This window comes from Triturus cristatus, chromosome 8, assembly GCF_964204655.1.
Source record: "Triturus cristatus chromosome 8, aTriCri1.1, whole genome shotgun sequence".
NCBI lineage: Eukaryota > Metazoa > Chordata > Amphibia > Caudata > Salamandridae > Triturus > Triturus cristatus.
In genome coordinates this window covers 277,355,467-277,372,698 of record NC_140591.1, presented here as the reverse complement: position 1 = coordinate 277,372,698, position 17,232 = coordinate 277,355,467, and the positions used below count along the sequence as shown (strand labels likewise).

The following is a 17,232-nucleotide window of genomic DNA, read 5'->3' as shown; positions in this document are numbered from 1 at the left end:
GGTAAAGTGCTCCTCCAAAAGTCTATCCGGTGTGGGTGGAAGAAGTGGTGGAGAAAACAGAATATCAGTTGTGACCATGCTGAAAAATCAGTATGACCCACCTGTCAGACTTGAAGGATCACGATCCTGGGTGGTAATGCTGGAACTTGTCCCCCACAGGATCGGTGTGTGCCTCAAAGGGCAAATTAAAGCATCTTGGAGGCTGTTGCTGCAGGGGTGGGACAAGGCGGAGTAGGGCCTGTGTGATCCCTGTCAGACCCCCGTACTCAGGATTGAAATAACTGATGTGACTGCTGCAGTGGCTGGGGCGATTGACACTGTATCTCCCAGCCCTCTAGAGTAGGCCCTGAGTTTCCTAAGGAACCTCTTGTTGGGAGTCACAGTCCCAAGGAGCATGTAATAGTTCTACTGCACTTGTGGCACCCACGGCAGAATCCGCTTTTTTGATAAAAAGGCGTGAGTCACCAAAGAGCATGTCCTAGAGAGATACTTGAACATTTCCAGAAAAGACAATGGAACACATCCACATGAGGCGGTAGAGAACAATGCAGGTGCTAACGGCCTTCCCCAGTCAGTAGTATCTAGGCCAGCACAAATCACGTACTTGGTCGCGTTCTGTTTATTATGGACAGTTTGATGTTGAGGGGTCCTAAAGTCTTCCAGGGCTGTTGGCAAGATCTCGCTGATCAGGCACCAGAGAGCATGCAAAGAGCATCCCAGCAAGTACTGACTGATCCAGGCTAGCTTTTCTGAATGCCTCAATCCTGGACGCCCTCTTTGGAGAAGTTGTGGGTAAATAATTGGGTTTAACCTTACTGGTTGAAGCCTACACCACTAGCCTTCCTGGAGTAGGATGTTTAGTGAGAAAATCAGGGTCGCCAGGCACCAATGTGCGACATCGAGCCACCTGCCTCTTCACTGGCAGGCAGGAACACTGCTTTAATCAAGTGCCCATCAGAATATCAGTAAGGGCCTCACTGAGGGGAGCAAGGGCTCGGACACTGCAGCCCTAGGCTATAGGATTTTGGTAATGACATTAGTCTTGTTTGTAACAGAGGGCAGCTGCAAATCCAGGACCTCAGTGTGCGTGGGACCAACAACGCAAATGATGCACTCGCATGAGTCGGTGGTCCAAGTGGCAAGCCCAACCCCATATCGGGGAAGGTATCAAGCCACTTGCATCTTCCATTAAAAATCATCATATTCAGGGATGAAGATCACCACCCCAGACCCCACCAACATTATTTCTCCTGGTGGAGGAGTTTGTTCAGAGCCAGGGCCAAAGAGGTAATGGAGTGGATGTTGGTGTGACCAGCCTTGTGGAGGCATCGGTGCAGAATCATACTGTATAACGACCGGCTCTGCTTTGGGTCCAGAAGTGTGCCAAAGGGGGCTTGAAAAGCACTGAAGATTTGAAGCCTTGCCCCTTGAAGGCTTCGATATGATGTGGCATTGCCGATGGGCCTGGAAGGTCAGGAAGCACCAGATCAGCTCATTGCTTGGGGACCTCCGAGGAGACCAAGTAACACTGTAATTCCCTCGGCCTTCTCCGTGGACAGGGAAAGGCAGGATTACGTCAAGCACTTTAGATTTCTATTTGACAGTGAGGTAGACCTCTCACAAGAGCCGCCCTGGGAGCAAGATTGAGACTGAATCCGCAGCAGGCCTTGACATGAGGGTCTCAACTTTCACATACAGCTTCGCCTTCTAGTCCCGGACTGATTGCCTTCGGGTAGAGGGTGCACTTGCTGCATACGTTTGAGTCTTGCCCTGAACCCAGACACCAGACGCACAAGTTGCGTCGATTCAAGACTGACATCTGTTTCCAGCAATCGCGGCATGGCTTGAAGCCTTTTCTTTTAGGAAGGGACTTAGATGCCTAGCACACTGGTTTTCTAAATTTGAGAAAAAGCTATAGGCCAACCAATTTTGGGTCCTGAGCTCTGGATCCACGTTGCAATGCACAGAAATAAATAAAATGACATCACTGTACTGCAATAGGATTTAAATGTGGCTTCACTCTCTCACTTCGGATATAGTACGTAGCTGGTGCACGGTGCCACCTACTGGTGTGCAGGAGCATTGCTGAGGAATGAATATGCTACTTACCAGTATGCATCTGTTCTTGGCATGTAGGGCTGCTGACATTCATATCTGTGCATAGATCGCCGCCTAGTGTTGGGTCCGGATGTTTGCACGTTGTTGTCCTGGAAGAGTCTTCGAAGTATCCTGGGATAGGTGACTCCTCCCCTGGACTACAGTGTGCATGGGCATCCTCTCCATCCTCAGATTGTTTTTCGCCATTGTGGCAGTGATGGAGTAGATACAGAAAGTGATGACCATGCTTACAGTAATTCTGAGAGCTGCAGCTGCTACAGGCGCCGGGGAGGAGGGAGGGCGATATGAATGTCAGCAGCCCTACATGCCAAGAACAGATGCATACTGGTAAGTAGCATATTCAGTTCGAGGCATGTGGGCTGCTGAATTCATATCTGTGCATAGAATACATAGCAGTACCTCCTATTAGCGGCGGCTACCAGTGCCAGCTGCAGCGGTCTGAAAAAGGAGTTTTGAGAACAGCCTGTCCTACAGCTGCCTGCTGTTTTGATTGCACATCTACACAATAGTGTTTGGTAAATGTGTGTGTAGTGGACCAGGTGGCTGCTCTACATTTATCATGCAAAGGAATGTTTCCCAGGAAAGCCATGGAGGCCCCTAACTTACGTGTTGAGTGGGCTCGTGGGGGAATCGTTAATGTGCGTTTAGCCTTTTGATAGCAAATTTGAATACATTTAACGATCCATCTGGCTATACCTGCTTTTGAGATAGCGTTACCTTTGTGGCGTGGGGCAAAGGCAACGAAAAGTTGTTTAGTCTTCCTAAAGACCTTAGTCCTGTCGATATAGTACATGAGGGCTCTCTTTACATCTAGTGTATGGAGTGCTCTTTCTGCGACAGTTTGTGGGTTTTGAAAGAAAACAGGCAGTTCAATAGTTTGATTCATGTGGAACTGCGATATCACCTTGGGCATGAATTTGGGGTTGGTACGAAGTACGACCCTGTTGGCGTGAACCTGTATAAATGGCTCTTGAACGGTTAGTGCCTGGAGTTCACTAACTCTTCTTAAAGAAGTGATCGCTACTAGGAAAGCTACTTTCCAGGTGAGGAATTGAATCTCGCATGAGTGTAGAGGTTCGAAGGGTGGACCCATCAGGCGTGTGAGGACCAAGTTGAGGTTCCACATTGGAGCTGGTGGGTGGCTTGGAGGAATTACTCGTTTGAGTCCTTCCAAGAATGCTTTGATGACCGGCACTCTGAATAAAGAGAGGTGCTGCCTGTTCTGGAGATAGGCTGATATTGCGGTCAAATGGACACGTATTGAGGTGTATGCCAGATTGCATCGGTATAGGTGTAAGAGGTAACAAATTATGTTTTGGATGGATGCGTCTAGCGGGTTAATGTCATTATTATTGCAATAAATGACTAATATTTTCCATTTGGCTGCATAGCAAGCTCTGGTAGTGGGTCTCCTGGCCTCCTTAATGATGTCCATACAGTCAGGTGGCAGGTTTAGGTAGCCAAACTCTAGGACTTCAGGAGCCAGATTGCCAGGTTCAGCTGTTGCGGATCTGGGTGCTGAATCTCTCCATGGTTCTGCGTCAAATGCGCGGGTTTGATCCGCAGCCTTTGATGCGGCACCACGGAAAGTTCGAGAAAGGTGGTGTACCATGGCTGGCGTGCCCACGTTGGAGCAACCAGGACGAGTGTCAGGGAGTGTTGTCTGAGTTTGCGTGCCACCAGCGGTATCAGTGGTGCTGGGGGAAAAGCGTACGCAAATCTGCCGGACCAGTTCATCCATATCGCATTGCCCTGCGACTGCGGATGTGGGAACCTGGCGGCAAAGCTTTGGCATTTTGCGTTTTCGCTTGTGGCGAATAGGTCTATCTCCGGATGACCCCACTGCTGGAAGTACGGTTGGAGTACTGATGGGTGTAACTCCCACTCGTGCATCTGGTGGCTGTGTCTGCTGAGCAGATCCGCCATCTGGTTGTCCTTGCCGGGGAGGTGTTCCGCCATGAGGAACATGTTCCTCTGAATGGCCCACATACACATGCTCTGAGCCAGATGAGACAACTGTGGAGAGTGTGTTCCTCCCTGCTTCTGTATGTAGTACATGGCGGTCATGTTGTCCGTCCGGATCAACACGACTTTGTTGCACAAGTGTACTTTGAATGCTTTCATAGCCAGGAAGATTGCCATCAGTTCTAGAAGGTTGATGTGCATCTTCTTTTGTTGTGTTGTCCATAGTCCCTGCACTGTGTAACTGAGTACATGAGCTCCCCATCCCTGGAGAGACGCGTCCGCTGTCAGTATTATTTGTGGAACAGGCTCTTGGAACGGTCGGCCCTTGCAAAGGTTTTGTGGATTCCACCAATGCAGAGAGTTGTATGCCCGACCGCTCACCAACACTAGGTCTTTTAGTTGCCCTTGAGCCTGATTCCATTGACGTGCTAAGCAGTCCTGAAGCGGGCGCATATGTAGTCTCGCGTGTGGGACTATGAAAATGCAGGAGGCCATCATGCCTATCAACTGCATGAACACTCGCGCGGGAAGGGAGTGTTGGAGTTTGAACTTGGAAATCAGCATTTGCATGCTGTTGATTCTCACTAAATTCGGCTGAGCTGTGGCCGCCAGAGTGTCTATGGTTGCACCTAGGTACTGTTGTACGTGTGCGGGTTGGAGATGGGATTTTGGGTAATTTAGTGAGAACCCCAGACTGTGAAGAAGGTGAATGGTGCGGGACATGTGGCTGGCACATTGCTGGGCTGACTTTGCCTGAACAAGCCAGTCGTCCAGGTAGGGGTAGACATGAATGTGTTGCCTCCGTAAATGTGCGGCCACAGTAGCCAGGCACTTTGTGAAAACTCTGGGCGCTGTTGTCACGCCGAAGGGAAGAACCTTGAATTGGTAGTGCTGCCCTTGAATAGTGAACCTGAGATATTTCCTGTGTGATGGGTGAATGGGTATGTGGAAATACGCATCTTTGAGGTCTAGCGTGGCTAGGAAGTCTCCCGGTTTGAGCAGTGGGAGGACTTGTTGCAGGGTGAGCATGTGGAAATGCTCCGAGAGAATGTAGCGGTTGAGGGGTCTCAGGTCTAGTATAGGTCTGAGTGACCCGTCCTTTTTCGGTATTAAAAAGTACAGGGAGTACACCCCCGTACCTTGCTCGTGGACGGGTACGACCTCTATTGCGCCTTTTTGCAGCATACTTAGCACTTCCTGCTGTAATAGCGTTAAGTGCTCTGAGGACATAGGACGGTGTTTTGGCGGTATTGTGGGTGGAGTTGAGGTTAATTCTAGGCAGTAACCGTGTTTGATAATATCTTTGACCCACCTGTCCGTGGTGATGGAGTTCCACGTGGACAGGAACCTTTGTAGCCTTCCCCCGACAGGTGTTATGTGGTCGGGAGGAAGGGAGAGGGCGTCACTGTTTGTTCTTGGGGGAGGACCTGGTGTTGCCGTATCCGCGTCCTCTTCCCTTTGTGCTTGAGCCACGATATCCACCCCGGGTGTTTTTATCGTAGGAACTCTGGGTGTTTCCCTTGTTGTAGGTTTGCTGTGACCCCTGTCCTCTACCTGCTCCTCTGTTTCCGGGGCGACGAAAGGAGCCGCTCCGAAAGGTCTGCGTTTGGAGAGCCCCCATGGACTTTGCAGTGTCTGTGTCCTTTTTTATTTTTTCTAGGGTGGTGTCAACCTCTGGCCCGAATAAGTAGTCGGGGTTGACCGGCTGGTTGAGGATGTTATTTTGTACCTCAGGTTTGAATCCGGAGATTCGTAACCAGGCGTGTCGTCGTAACATGACGCTAGTGTTTATGGCTCTGGCAGCTGTATCTGCGGCATCCAGGGCACACTTAATGGATGCGTTCGTGAGGAGTTGTCCCTCCCTGATGAGGATCTCTGCTCCCTCTTTGTATTGGTCAGGGAGATGTTGGAGTAATGTTTCTAATGTGTCATAATGTGCGCGATCGTAGCGAGCTAGGAGCGCCTGAGTATTGGCAATAGGCCATATGTTAGCTGCCTGGGCTGCAACCCGTTTGCCGGAGGTCTCTAGCACCTTGGACTCTTTGTCTGGGGGAGGAGCATCCCCTGTCGTCTGCGAGTGCGCCCGTTTGCGAGCATTCGCGACTACTATGGAATCCAGAGGCAACTGGCCTCTAATGTAGGTAGGGTCCCCAGGCGCTGACCTATATTTCTTGTCGATCCTGGGGTTTATTACTCTTGCCCTGGTGGGTTCTTTGAAAATGTCCTTTGCTGGTTTGAGGACACCTTTCAACATGGGTAGAGTTTTGATATTCCTTTCTGAGGATGCGAAAGTATCCATGAGAAAATCGTCCTCGATGGTGTCAGAGTGGAGTTGCACACCATGATTGGCCGCAGCACGTTCAATGAGGGCGTTGAAAGCGGCAGTGTCCTCTGTGGGAGACGTTTTTGCGCCATATAGCTGCGTGTCCTGTGTATCCATAGGTGCACCCGGGTCTACAGGGTCATCCCAAGCCTGGTCAGGGTCCTGTTGGCCTTCAGGGTCCATCTCTCCGGGGTAGGGGACGTGGTCACCCATGTAGTCCTCCAAAACGTCTGTGTCGGAGTGTGTCGGAGAGAAGGACTGTGCATCTTGGTAAGAGGTATGGAGAGGTTCGTAAAGAACTGGTTCCGAATCCACTGGCAGCTTTTTCTTTAGCGGGATCCGGTAAGAGTCCAAAGCTGGCTCGGAAGTTATTCTCCTCTTGTGGAGCACCATTCTGCCGGTGTCGGCATCGATGATGTGTGATGGGGACGTCTCCGCAGGAGAGCGTTCGGCAGGTGTGATCCTGGTGTGGGTGACACGTGTTCTGATTTCGAACAGTTTTGGGGCCGTGGATGGTGGCAGGCCAAAAGTGATGTTGGCCGGTGCCGGAGAAGCTTTTTGAGCTTTTTTCGGCTCGGAGCCTGAAGTGTCCTGGAGGGCTGCCTTGTCTTTGATGCGTTGCAAGGACGCTGCAACTTGCCGCACCTGGAGCGCCGACGGTTCTTTGGCGCCGACCGGTTCTGTCGAGGCGGGCGTGGACTTCTTCGGCGCCATTGGGTCATCCGAGTCGAGGAGAGGTAGTAGCTGTCGACGGCGTCGATGATTGTGCCTTTGGTGCTGCTTTCGAAGCGGTGTGAGACGCAGCAGCCATTTTGACCTTTGTGGCCGGAGCCGATTGTTTCGGTGCCGGGAGCCGAGGCGGTTTTGCGGTACCGATGGTCTTTTTCCGTGTGTCGGCGCCGACGTCGGCTGCTGCAAGCTCGGCACCGAAGTCCCGTTTGGTGCGGTCGGTGCCGACGGGTTTGGCTGGCGTCGAAGGTGTGGTGGGCTTCGATCCGACCAGTGTCACTTTCAGTTTTGGTTTCTGTTGAACCAATACGGCTTTCGGTTTCGGTTTCGATGAAGGGAAACCAGTCGTTTTGGGTAGTAATGGCTGCCGCTGAATGTCCGAGGCCGGGCCAGAGGGCGGGGCCGAAGAACTGCGGGATAGGTCTTGGGTAAGGCCCGATGGCGATCCCTCGACCGGAGCCATAGACTGACGCACCGGGATATCCTCAGTCTGTACGGGTAGGCCTTGCTCGTCACCGGAGCTACTCTCTTCGGCCCCTAAGGCCTCATCGTAGTCTCCTACCTCGGTGTCGGCTTCGTCTCTGTGAAAGAGTCGTTCCTCGATGTCTTCCGATCCGGAGTCGTGTTCGGAAGCGGGGCTGGAGGGTAGGTTCTCCACGTCTTCGACATCTTCGTCCTCGGCGCTGAAGATGTTGGTCGGGGCCGGTGCCGCTTGCTGCGCTTCAAGTCTCGCTGCTCGTCGATTCCGGAGAGTCTTCTTGGATCGGAATCGGGCACAGGCCATACATGTGGACTCGTCGTGATCCGGTGAAAGGCATTTGTTGCACACCGGGTGGACGTCGACATGGGGATATTTCGCATTGCATACCGGACACCGCTTGAATGGTGTCCTCGATTCCATCGTCGATGTCGGGTCGATGGTCGGGTATGATGCGAAAAAGTTGTTCTTGAAGTTAGTAAACTAACAAATAACTATCGATACCGATCGGGAACAGTACCGACGCGAACTAAAGGCCTTTTGGCCTGTAAAAAGTGTTTCCTAACTTGAGTCAAGATAAGCACATCCGAACCCAATGGCGGAAAAAAACAATCTGAGGATGGAGAGGATGCCCATGCGCACTGTAGTCCAGGGGAGGAGTCACCTATCCCAGGATACTTCGAAGACTCTTCCAGGACAACAACGAGCAAACATCCGGACCCAACACTAGGCGGCGATCTATGCACAGATATGAATTCAGCAGCCCACATGCCTCGAACGTTTTTGAATCCAAGCTGACTCCTGGGGAGCATTAAAAGGTGAGTAATCTACTCACTTATTTAATAATAACCAGGACCAACATTTACTAATTAATCAAGCTGAATACTATTTTCCACAATCGCACATTTTGTTTAATATATATTTTACGTGTGTCTATGCGACATAGCCAGTGATTTGACAATACAGTCCCTGGAGCATAGCTGCTGTGCTTCTATGAAGAATAAGATGGGTTAACAAAAAGATCTGCAGCGGACTCAAAACAATGCTTTGGTGATGAGAAAGACTGTCTTCAATGTCTGAAGTCATAATGGACAACTGTACAGCTAGTCAAAAGGTGTGCACATTAAAAAGGTAAGAACTAAGTTCAAGTCTCACTGTGGCATCACAAGGGTTTTGGTGGACATAAGTGACCTACATCTTTAAAAAATCTCATCACAACAGATGATTTATATATAGAAGGCTGATCTGGCAACTGCAAAAATACAGTAAGAGCTGACAATTAGCCTTTAACAATACCCAAAGCAAGTCCTTGCTGTGCCAGCAATAAAATGAACAACAAAACTTCAGACAGTTTGGCTTGTAGTGGGCCAATTTGTCTGGATTATGTGCAAGGATGCCTTGCTGACAATATGACATCAATGACCTCAGGGGGAAGGCCGAAGGAGGTCAACTGCAGCCCTCACTCTCCAAGCATGGAGATGCAAATTGTGTAGACCCCGGTGCATTGTTCTCCCCTATTGCTATAATATACGTTCCTACCAAAGCGGCAGCTTGTATCGGAGGACAGATGCTCATGCCTTGGAGTTCTGGGTAGTATCAGATTGTCGTAAGAATGAGCTGGTTCCAGCTTTACTTCTTATGCTTTTTCTTGTACTTACCGGAAGACTTTGACCACAACAATTATCTGCCATTGGAATGATATGGAGTGGGAACATGATCTTCCTTTCAACTTTGACTAGATCTTGGCGTGTAGTTGAGTCTTATGATTAGTGATGTAAAGGATGGCCTCATGGTCCAGTAAGGCCTGGATAAACCCCAGGTCCCAAACACAAATTGTCGAAGGGTCCATCACAGGCATTTAGTTGCAACAGTACCTACCTGTTGTGTTTCATTGAACACATGTTTATTTTGTGACAAAAAATGGGTCTTGAAGACCTAGGGGAAGCTCCGGATCTGTGTTTGAAGGTGTGGCAAGAAAGAAACTGACATCAGTGAACACTATGCTTATTTTCAGCTCTGCTGGTCACTTCTGGAGCAGGACAATGTTGGCACAAAGTCACATGGTGCCACCTAGTGGTGTGGAGGAGCACTGCTTTAAAGTTTCTGGATCCAGTATGACACCTGTGGGAATATCCATAAGGTGAGGAATCTGCGGTTAGAAGTATCCATCAGAAATGTTTTTACTTGACTTTATGGCCGATTTTCTTTTTCTTTTTCTACTGCCTCTGAGATTTAGTTTGATTTTTAAACAGTGATGAAATGTAATCCTTTCCACCTCAGAGGGAATGGGTAGTGACAAAAGTCTGGACCTGAGGAGAGGTGGAGATGTGGCCTAGTGTTGCTAACATTGGAACCTAAATGGACTGGTTATAATCCCGACTTCGGCAACTATCCAAAATCATCATGCACTTGTCGGCAAATAACTTTATCTCCCTGTGCCACAATGGTTAATTAGCACTAAGAAAATATGTGAAAAACAGCCATACAGTATGCTGTCTAGCATTGCTATAATTACATGTGTTGAACCCAATACTGCTACGTACTGATTTCTGCAGTTTGGTGTCAACAGGACCTGACACACCATAATGTTCTATGTACTGCACTGTGTTGTTGAGGTTTTCTAACTATAATACACAAGTTCCCTGAAATTGGCTCTGGGGCTTCCTCTAACTGGTTCCGCAATACTCACCATCATTTTCTTCTGACACTGTAAACTGCTGATGTCATTTGGCCTATATCTTTTGTGAGCTCCAATGTCTGCATTCACAAGATATTCTCCAATGGGAACTGTGCCGGTGCACCACTCAAGAACACCACTTCTCTGTGAAAGAGGAACCACCTGAAAAAAAGAAAATGGGCAGGTTTTAAGTGCTCCAAGATGTTATCAGAGGATATCAGTTGAAATGTGTACACATGATTAACTATGTTTTGACTATTTGAACATTTAACCGATCTGGTGAGCTGTTACTCCTTTTGCTCTCGTGGCAAGTGGGATCATTTTTTGGGAAACTTAGGAATGAACACTTTCAATTAAGAATTATGTTAAATCACCATAAATGACAACATTCAAACAAATCACATAAAAACCTGTGGGGTTTAAACTGGAAGACCCCCATCTGATGTGACTCTAGTATTTGGAGCTGGGACACGACTTCAAGGCCTCTGAAGACTAAGGCACTGAGCAGGAGCGATCCTTGAAGCTCCAGGTCACCCGACGCCAGTCGACTCTGCGACGCTCCATGTACCGGTCACGTGGAAGGTCCTGTGCCCGCTCACGGAGACATTTAAGGATCCTTGCCACCGCCCAAGTGACTGGATTCACTGCGTTACTACCAATCCGCACTACCCTGAATTTAGTAACCATTGTCCTGATGATGACCTGGAATTGAACAGGTCGAAACGCCATCGACTACCCAGCGCAGAACTGTGACGTTGTTGTGGTCAATCAATTTAGCCTGAATCGGAATACTTACTTTGTACGTATCTGCACTGTGTCATTGACCACATAATTACTTGCTCTTATTAATTTTTCGCTGCTCACATTTTTTCACCACTGTGTCACTGCGCTGTTCACCGTCACTAGCACGTTCAGTGCTCACTTTTGTGTTATGGTTACTGTATATAAAATTGTACTGTAGTGCTACTACTTACAAATGTTACTTTATACCCTACAAAATCCTTTTGTGGTCTTTCTTCCTTTCCTCCTTCGAGTAATTTATACTATCTTTATAATTGTCCTCCTTAATGACTACCATGTTGAGACATTGTTACAAGCCCTGCACAGGGGCTCCTGTCCACGGGACAAGTGATAGCCACCATTGCTCTGCTCCTGGGGATTCAGCTTTCCTCAACCAACACTCCATCGAGAGAGTCTGTTTGAAAAGGTCTCCCCACCAAAGACAGTCCTGGCCCGTTCTCACCACACCACCGGATAGGGTATCCAAGTGGCTGGACACCTCTGCCAAGAGAATGTTCTCTTCCACGACAATGAACACTGCATGCCTCTTAGGCTGATATATCCATACAGTTAGGAATCAAGTTGTGAAAGTGCAGCCCATTGTCTTGGAGGAGGACCAAATCAGGCTATCGAAGATGCTAGGAATGCAGCGTAGCTTACCATTCACTGCGAACTCAATAAGACTGAAACGCTGGCTAGAGTGAATGCCTTGTCAGTGGTACCCAGACGCCACAGCTGAGATCTACTAACTTTTCAGTGGATGTTCAGGCATCCCTTATGGACGTTTCATCAGAGCTATTCTGGACAGAGTACTGTTTTGGGTCTAATCTCTGGAAAGGAGAGTCAAGGATATTCATGCTATAATTCCAATGTATGTGAAAGAATGGCAGTGGTGGCTGTCAAACCACAACTGGGCTAGCAGTAGACCCCTCTCCCTTCCCCACCCACAACTGACTCTAGTGACGGATATATCACTCCTGGGTTGGGGTGGCCCTTTAGGAGGATCAGAGGACTCCGGTTTCTGGCAGAGTCTCCACTCGACATCAACCTGTTGGAGTTGAAAGCGATTCGCCTGGCATTGAAAGCCCTTTTTCTTTCCTTCAAGGGAAGGCTGCTTCAGGTATACACAGAAAACACTACCACCATGTGGTACTGCAACAAACAGGATGGGGTGGGGTCGTGGACATTGTGTGAATAGGCCTTGCGTCTCTGGACATGGCTGGAACATCAGGACATACTCCTGATGGTCCAACATCTAGCGGGGTCCTTGACACGACAGCGGACAAACTCAGCTGTTATTGCCAAGTGGATAATGAATGGCGTCTCCATCCAGAGGTGATGCAAAGTCTCTTCAGAGATTGGGGAGAACCTTGGGTAGAACTATTCGCCACTCCCAAGACTACTCATTGTCAGCACTTCGGCACACTGGAGTTTCCTAAGGGACTCTCGCTCGGAGACACTTTTTGTCTCCAGTGGAGCTCCGGCATCCTGTACTCCTTTTGATAAAGACCACTCCTGCCCAGAGTTCTGAAGATGATCACGAACGACCAGGCCCAAGTCAATCTTGTGGCTCTAGGTTGGGTACAGAGAGTATGCAATGCCGGACTCATGAGAATGAGCATCGGACTTTGGGAGGATCTGCTGTTGCAGCAACAGAGTAGGGTCCTGCACCCGGACTTGTGTATGCTCTGCCTTCATGCATAGAGATTGAGAGGTGGCAGTTGACAGTTTTTGGCCACCCTGCAGAGGTATGGAATGTCATTCTGGCAGCAAAGCGTCCCTCAACCAAGACAGGATACGCCTGCGGTTGGGACAAATTTGTGGCTTGGTGTGCTACCAAACATGCTGATGCACTTTCTGCTCCTCTATCAGAGGTGATGTTATGTGTTCTTTCATTAGATCATGCAAGGATTTGCTTTGAGCACAGTTAAAGGGTATCTTCCGGCCATATCAGCATTGTTGCAGTTACAGGATCAGCCCTCCATGTTTAAGTCACCTGTTGTGACTTGTTTTCTAAAAGGACTACAACATATGTTCCCTCCAAGACGATTCATTATGACCCCCATGGAACCTGATCCTCGCTCTGATATTGTTGATGTGCTCACTTTCCGAGTCTATGCACAATTGGCCTCTAAGTCTTATAACAATTAAAGCAGTCTTCCTATTGGCCTTTACATCGGTCAAGAGGGTTAGTGAACTGCAGGTACCCTCTGTGCACCCTCTGTAACACAACCTTTTCCCCATATAAACTGGTTCTGAGAACATGTGCCTATTTCCTACTGAAAGTGGAAACACGTTTTCATATAGGCCAGACCACCACACTGCCGACCTTTTTTGCTCTGCTTCACCCTTCCAAAGAAGAGGAGCGACACCACCGACTGGACCCCTAAAAAGAGCTAATTGTTTTAGATTAATCTACAGAGAAAGGGGCAACTCAGTATGGCTAGGCACCTGAGAAGGTATATAATTCACAAGAATAGTGGTTTTCTCAGAGGAAGTAAACTGCGTTTGCTTCCCAGGCAAAAATAATATACAAATAAATGGAAACAAAAAACACACCATTTTCAGACCTCAATTGTTTAGTAAATACCCATATATTCTAGATGTAGAAGCCTGTGCAATATTCGGGTATATACCTTCCATGAGACAATGAAAATATTTTACCGACAGATTTTGCACAGAAAGGTTTTGACAAAATAACAGGAGGTGCTCCTTGTAAACAGTGCAGTGTCTACTTAATGGTGCAAAATAGTGAGCGACAGTGTGCAGTGTTGAATACACCAAATATAACCTTGACTTAACATGCTTACATTTTCATATTAGCAATCCACAAAATATTGACCACTCATTTGTATATGAAGCGCTGCTGGTGACTGAGATAAAAGACACTGTACAATTCCCAATGGTTGTATGTATTGACTAAAAAAATAATAACAGGGATTGCAAATGTCAGTGTTGAATCCCTTAAAGTTAAACTACACGTAACAACCAAGAAAGAGGGTTCGTCGACGTTTCAACCCTGTATGGGCATTTCTGCACATGTTTAGCAAGTAACACTGCCTGGACAGTCAGGTCAGTCATGAAGGGCACTTTGGCTATTCAGTCCTCCAGGGTTTTCTAGTCTAAATCTGTTCACAGACCACCTTCAGGGAGGTATTGCTTGGGTATCTATCCTAAGGTAAGGAATCTGTGGCTAGAAGTATATATCAGTCACTTTACTGAAGGTAACACCTTATCTGGTAGAGATTCCATCTAGCCACAGATTCCTTACCTACCCTCGCATTTTACCCGCTCTGAAAACTGATTTCTCTATATGGGGTAACCCTTGTAAATCTCTTCCAAGGGCCCAGGAACTGGATTTGGCACCACTTGGGTGAGTAAGGCTCCCAGCAGAAGAGCCCAGGTGCTGCATGTTAAGTCTTTGATGGCCCTGAGAATTCCAATAGGAGGCAAGCTCATCTCAAGCCCTTGAAGAAACTTTAGAAAGCCTGTCCTCTCACTCCCAGGACAGAAGCAGCAGGCAGAAGGTCGAAACCGAAAATCAAGCAACAAAGTGGCAGTCCCTCCTGGCAACACAACAGCTCTTTTTCCTGGCAGAAGGTCCTCAGTCCAGAAGTATTTTGAGTATATATGGTGTCAGAGGTCCAGTAGTTATACCCATTTTAGCCTTTGAAGTAGGGAGATGTCAAAGAAAGGTGTTCGTAGAGCAGAAGACTCTGCCTTACCTGATCCTGGCTACTGACACACTACAGGGGGTATGCAGCTCTTTGTGTGAGGACAGGCACAGTCCTATTAAGGTGCAAGTGTCAGCTCCTCTCACCACTCCAACTCAGGAAGGCTCATCAGCCTGGTGATGGGCCATCAGAATATACAGGGCACACCTCTGCTCCCTTTGTACGTGACTCTCTGGAGTGAATTAACTAAGCCCAACTGTCATACACCCCAGACGTGTATTCTAGGGACAGGCAGAGGCACAGAATGGTTAAGCAAGAAAATTGCAACTTTCCACATGTGGCATTTTCAGACCAGCAATTTATAAAACAATTTCACAAAAAGAAGTCTTTTTAAAATTGTGAGTTCAGAGACACAAAACTCCAATTTTCCATCTGCTCCAATTGGAAGATACACTTGTAAGATGTTACAAGGCAGCTCCAATGCTAACATATGGGAGAGGTAGGCCTTGTTGTAGTGAAAAATTAATTTAGTTGTTTTACACTACCAGGACATGTAAAACTCACAAGTACACGTCCTAACTTTTAAGTACACAGTACACTGCCCATGGGGCTAGCTAGGGCCTACCCTAGCGGTGCCTTATATGTAATAAAAGGGAAGTTTGGGCCTGGCAAGTGGATGAACTTGCAAGGTTGACACAGAAGTTTAAAACTGCACACAGACTGCAGTGGCAGGCCTGAGCCAGGTTTGAAAGGCTACTTATGTGGGTGGCAAAATTAGTGCTGCAGGCCCACTAGTAGCATTTGATTTACAGGCCCTGGGTACATGTAGTGCACTGTACTAGGGACTTACCAGTACATCAGATATACCAATCATGGAGAAACCAAATGTCACTACATTTTAGACAGAGCACATGCACTTTAGAAATGGTAAGCAGTGAAAAAGTGCCCAGAGTCCTAAAGCCAACAAAAGAAGGTCAGAAAAATAGGCGGAGGAAGGAAAAAAGTTTGGGCATAACCATGCAAAAAGAGCCAGGTCCAACACCTCTCAGCTGTGCTAACTCTGGAACGGTGAAACCAAAGTGTGTCATCCAAGGTATTAAATAACTTGTTACATTAAGCACGACTTGATTCTCAAGCTGATATTACCGTAACAAGTTGCAGTGTACAACTTTAGTGAAGCCACGACTTTGTTTACTTTAGTCCCCTATGCACATACCGGTTGCACACGGGGTCCTGTCACCGAGATTGATGTCTGCCCTCCTGGGAAGATGTGCTAACGACTCCCAGTAAGGGATACAATAGAAGCCTGCTCTGGAAGGAGGTGTCACCTCTCTCCTGCGGCAAGTCACACGGGTGATGCCCCAAAAGGCGAGCTTTAAAGTCAAAGCTGCCTTTGAAGGGCAAATGGGAAACACCTGGTAGAGGAGCTGCGCCATTGTTCAGGCAAAGAAGCTGTCATTAGGGACATGAGAGGGGAAATCCTGGAAACCTGGGATGTCCCGATGCCACACTTCGCAGGAAGTGCACGTCAGGTGGAAGGGGGAGCCAGGTAGCCCATTGGCTACCAACCGCATCCTGCCCTGAGGGCATTTTCCGAGCATAAGTATGGTATCCCAAACTCAGAGCTCGACTGGACTGGAAGAGGGACTTGGGAAGGACTGCCCTGCTGCACCACGGAACCGGCAAAGAGACCGTTGGGACCGCACCTGCTAGACCTGTTGGCTAGCAAATGATAGGGACTGTGCCTGCCGTTTCCTGGTCAAGGAGAAGTCGTCTTGAGAGCCCAGTCAAAACAAGGAAACTCCAAAGGCCAGATTACAGCCGAAGAAGCTTGCTAGGGCAAGTTGGTAGCCCAAAGGCTTCAGTTTGCTACAAACCGCCACTGTGCAGCACCAGGTATCAGGGCCTGACGGTCAAAGTTGCACTTGAGTTCACCGAACCCAATAGAATCATTGTAGAGCAGCTGGGACCTCCAGAGGAAGTATTGACCTCTGAACGTGTTACTGGGCGGCTGGTAGTCCTGTGGCGATTAGACTTCTCACAGCCCCAAGAGGACTTCGAGGAACGTCGACATTGTGACCACCACCATCTCACCTCCTTCACGGACTGAATACAAGTTGCAGCAAGACCCTCATGAGCTGCATCGCATTTGCAGCATCCTTTAGCATTCTTCATCTTTTGCATCAGGACCAATTCTATGGAAAGCCCTGCAAAGGATAAAGGATAAAAGTGCCTGGAACTGAGTGAAGACTGCTTCACCTGCTGAGGTAAGCATTTCTGAGGGATTTGCTGGCCCCCTTGACTGGCTCCCCACTGGAGGGGATGCCTAAAGTGACTCCAAGTGACAGCATTACATGTAGCCTAAACATTTTTGTTGAATTTGCCAGAGTTTGTTTTTGTTCAGTGAAATGCTTTGATAAACTATACCTTATAAACTGTATATCTCTGGAATCCTTTGTGGATCCTTTTCGCTGTGGTGTCTAACAAT

At 48.2% G+C, this 17,232-nt stretch overlaps 1 protein-coding gene across 1 annotated transcript in view; it reads right to left on the bottom strand.

The window, feature by feature from the left end:
- ATM (ATM serine/threonine kinase) overlaps window positions 1–17,232 on the bottom strand; it is a 1,586,045-nt gene that overhangs the window by 207,136 nt on the left and 1,361,677 nt on the right. Inside the window, exon 57 of the mRNA XM_085621514.1 lies at window positions 10,303–10,452. Within this exon, the coding sequence (XP_085477640.1) occupies window positions 10,303–10,452 (150 nt within the window). The remainder of the gene's footprint in view (window positions 1–10,302; window positions 10,453–17,232) is intronic.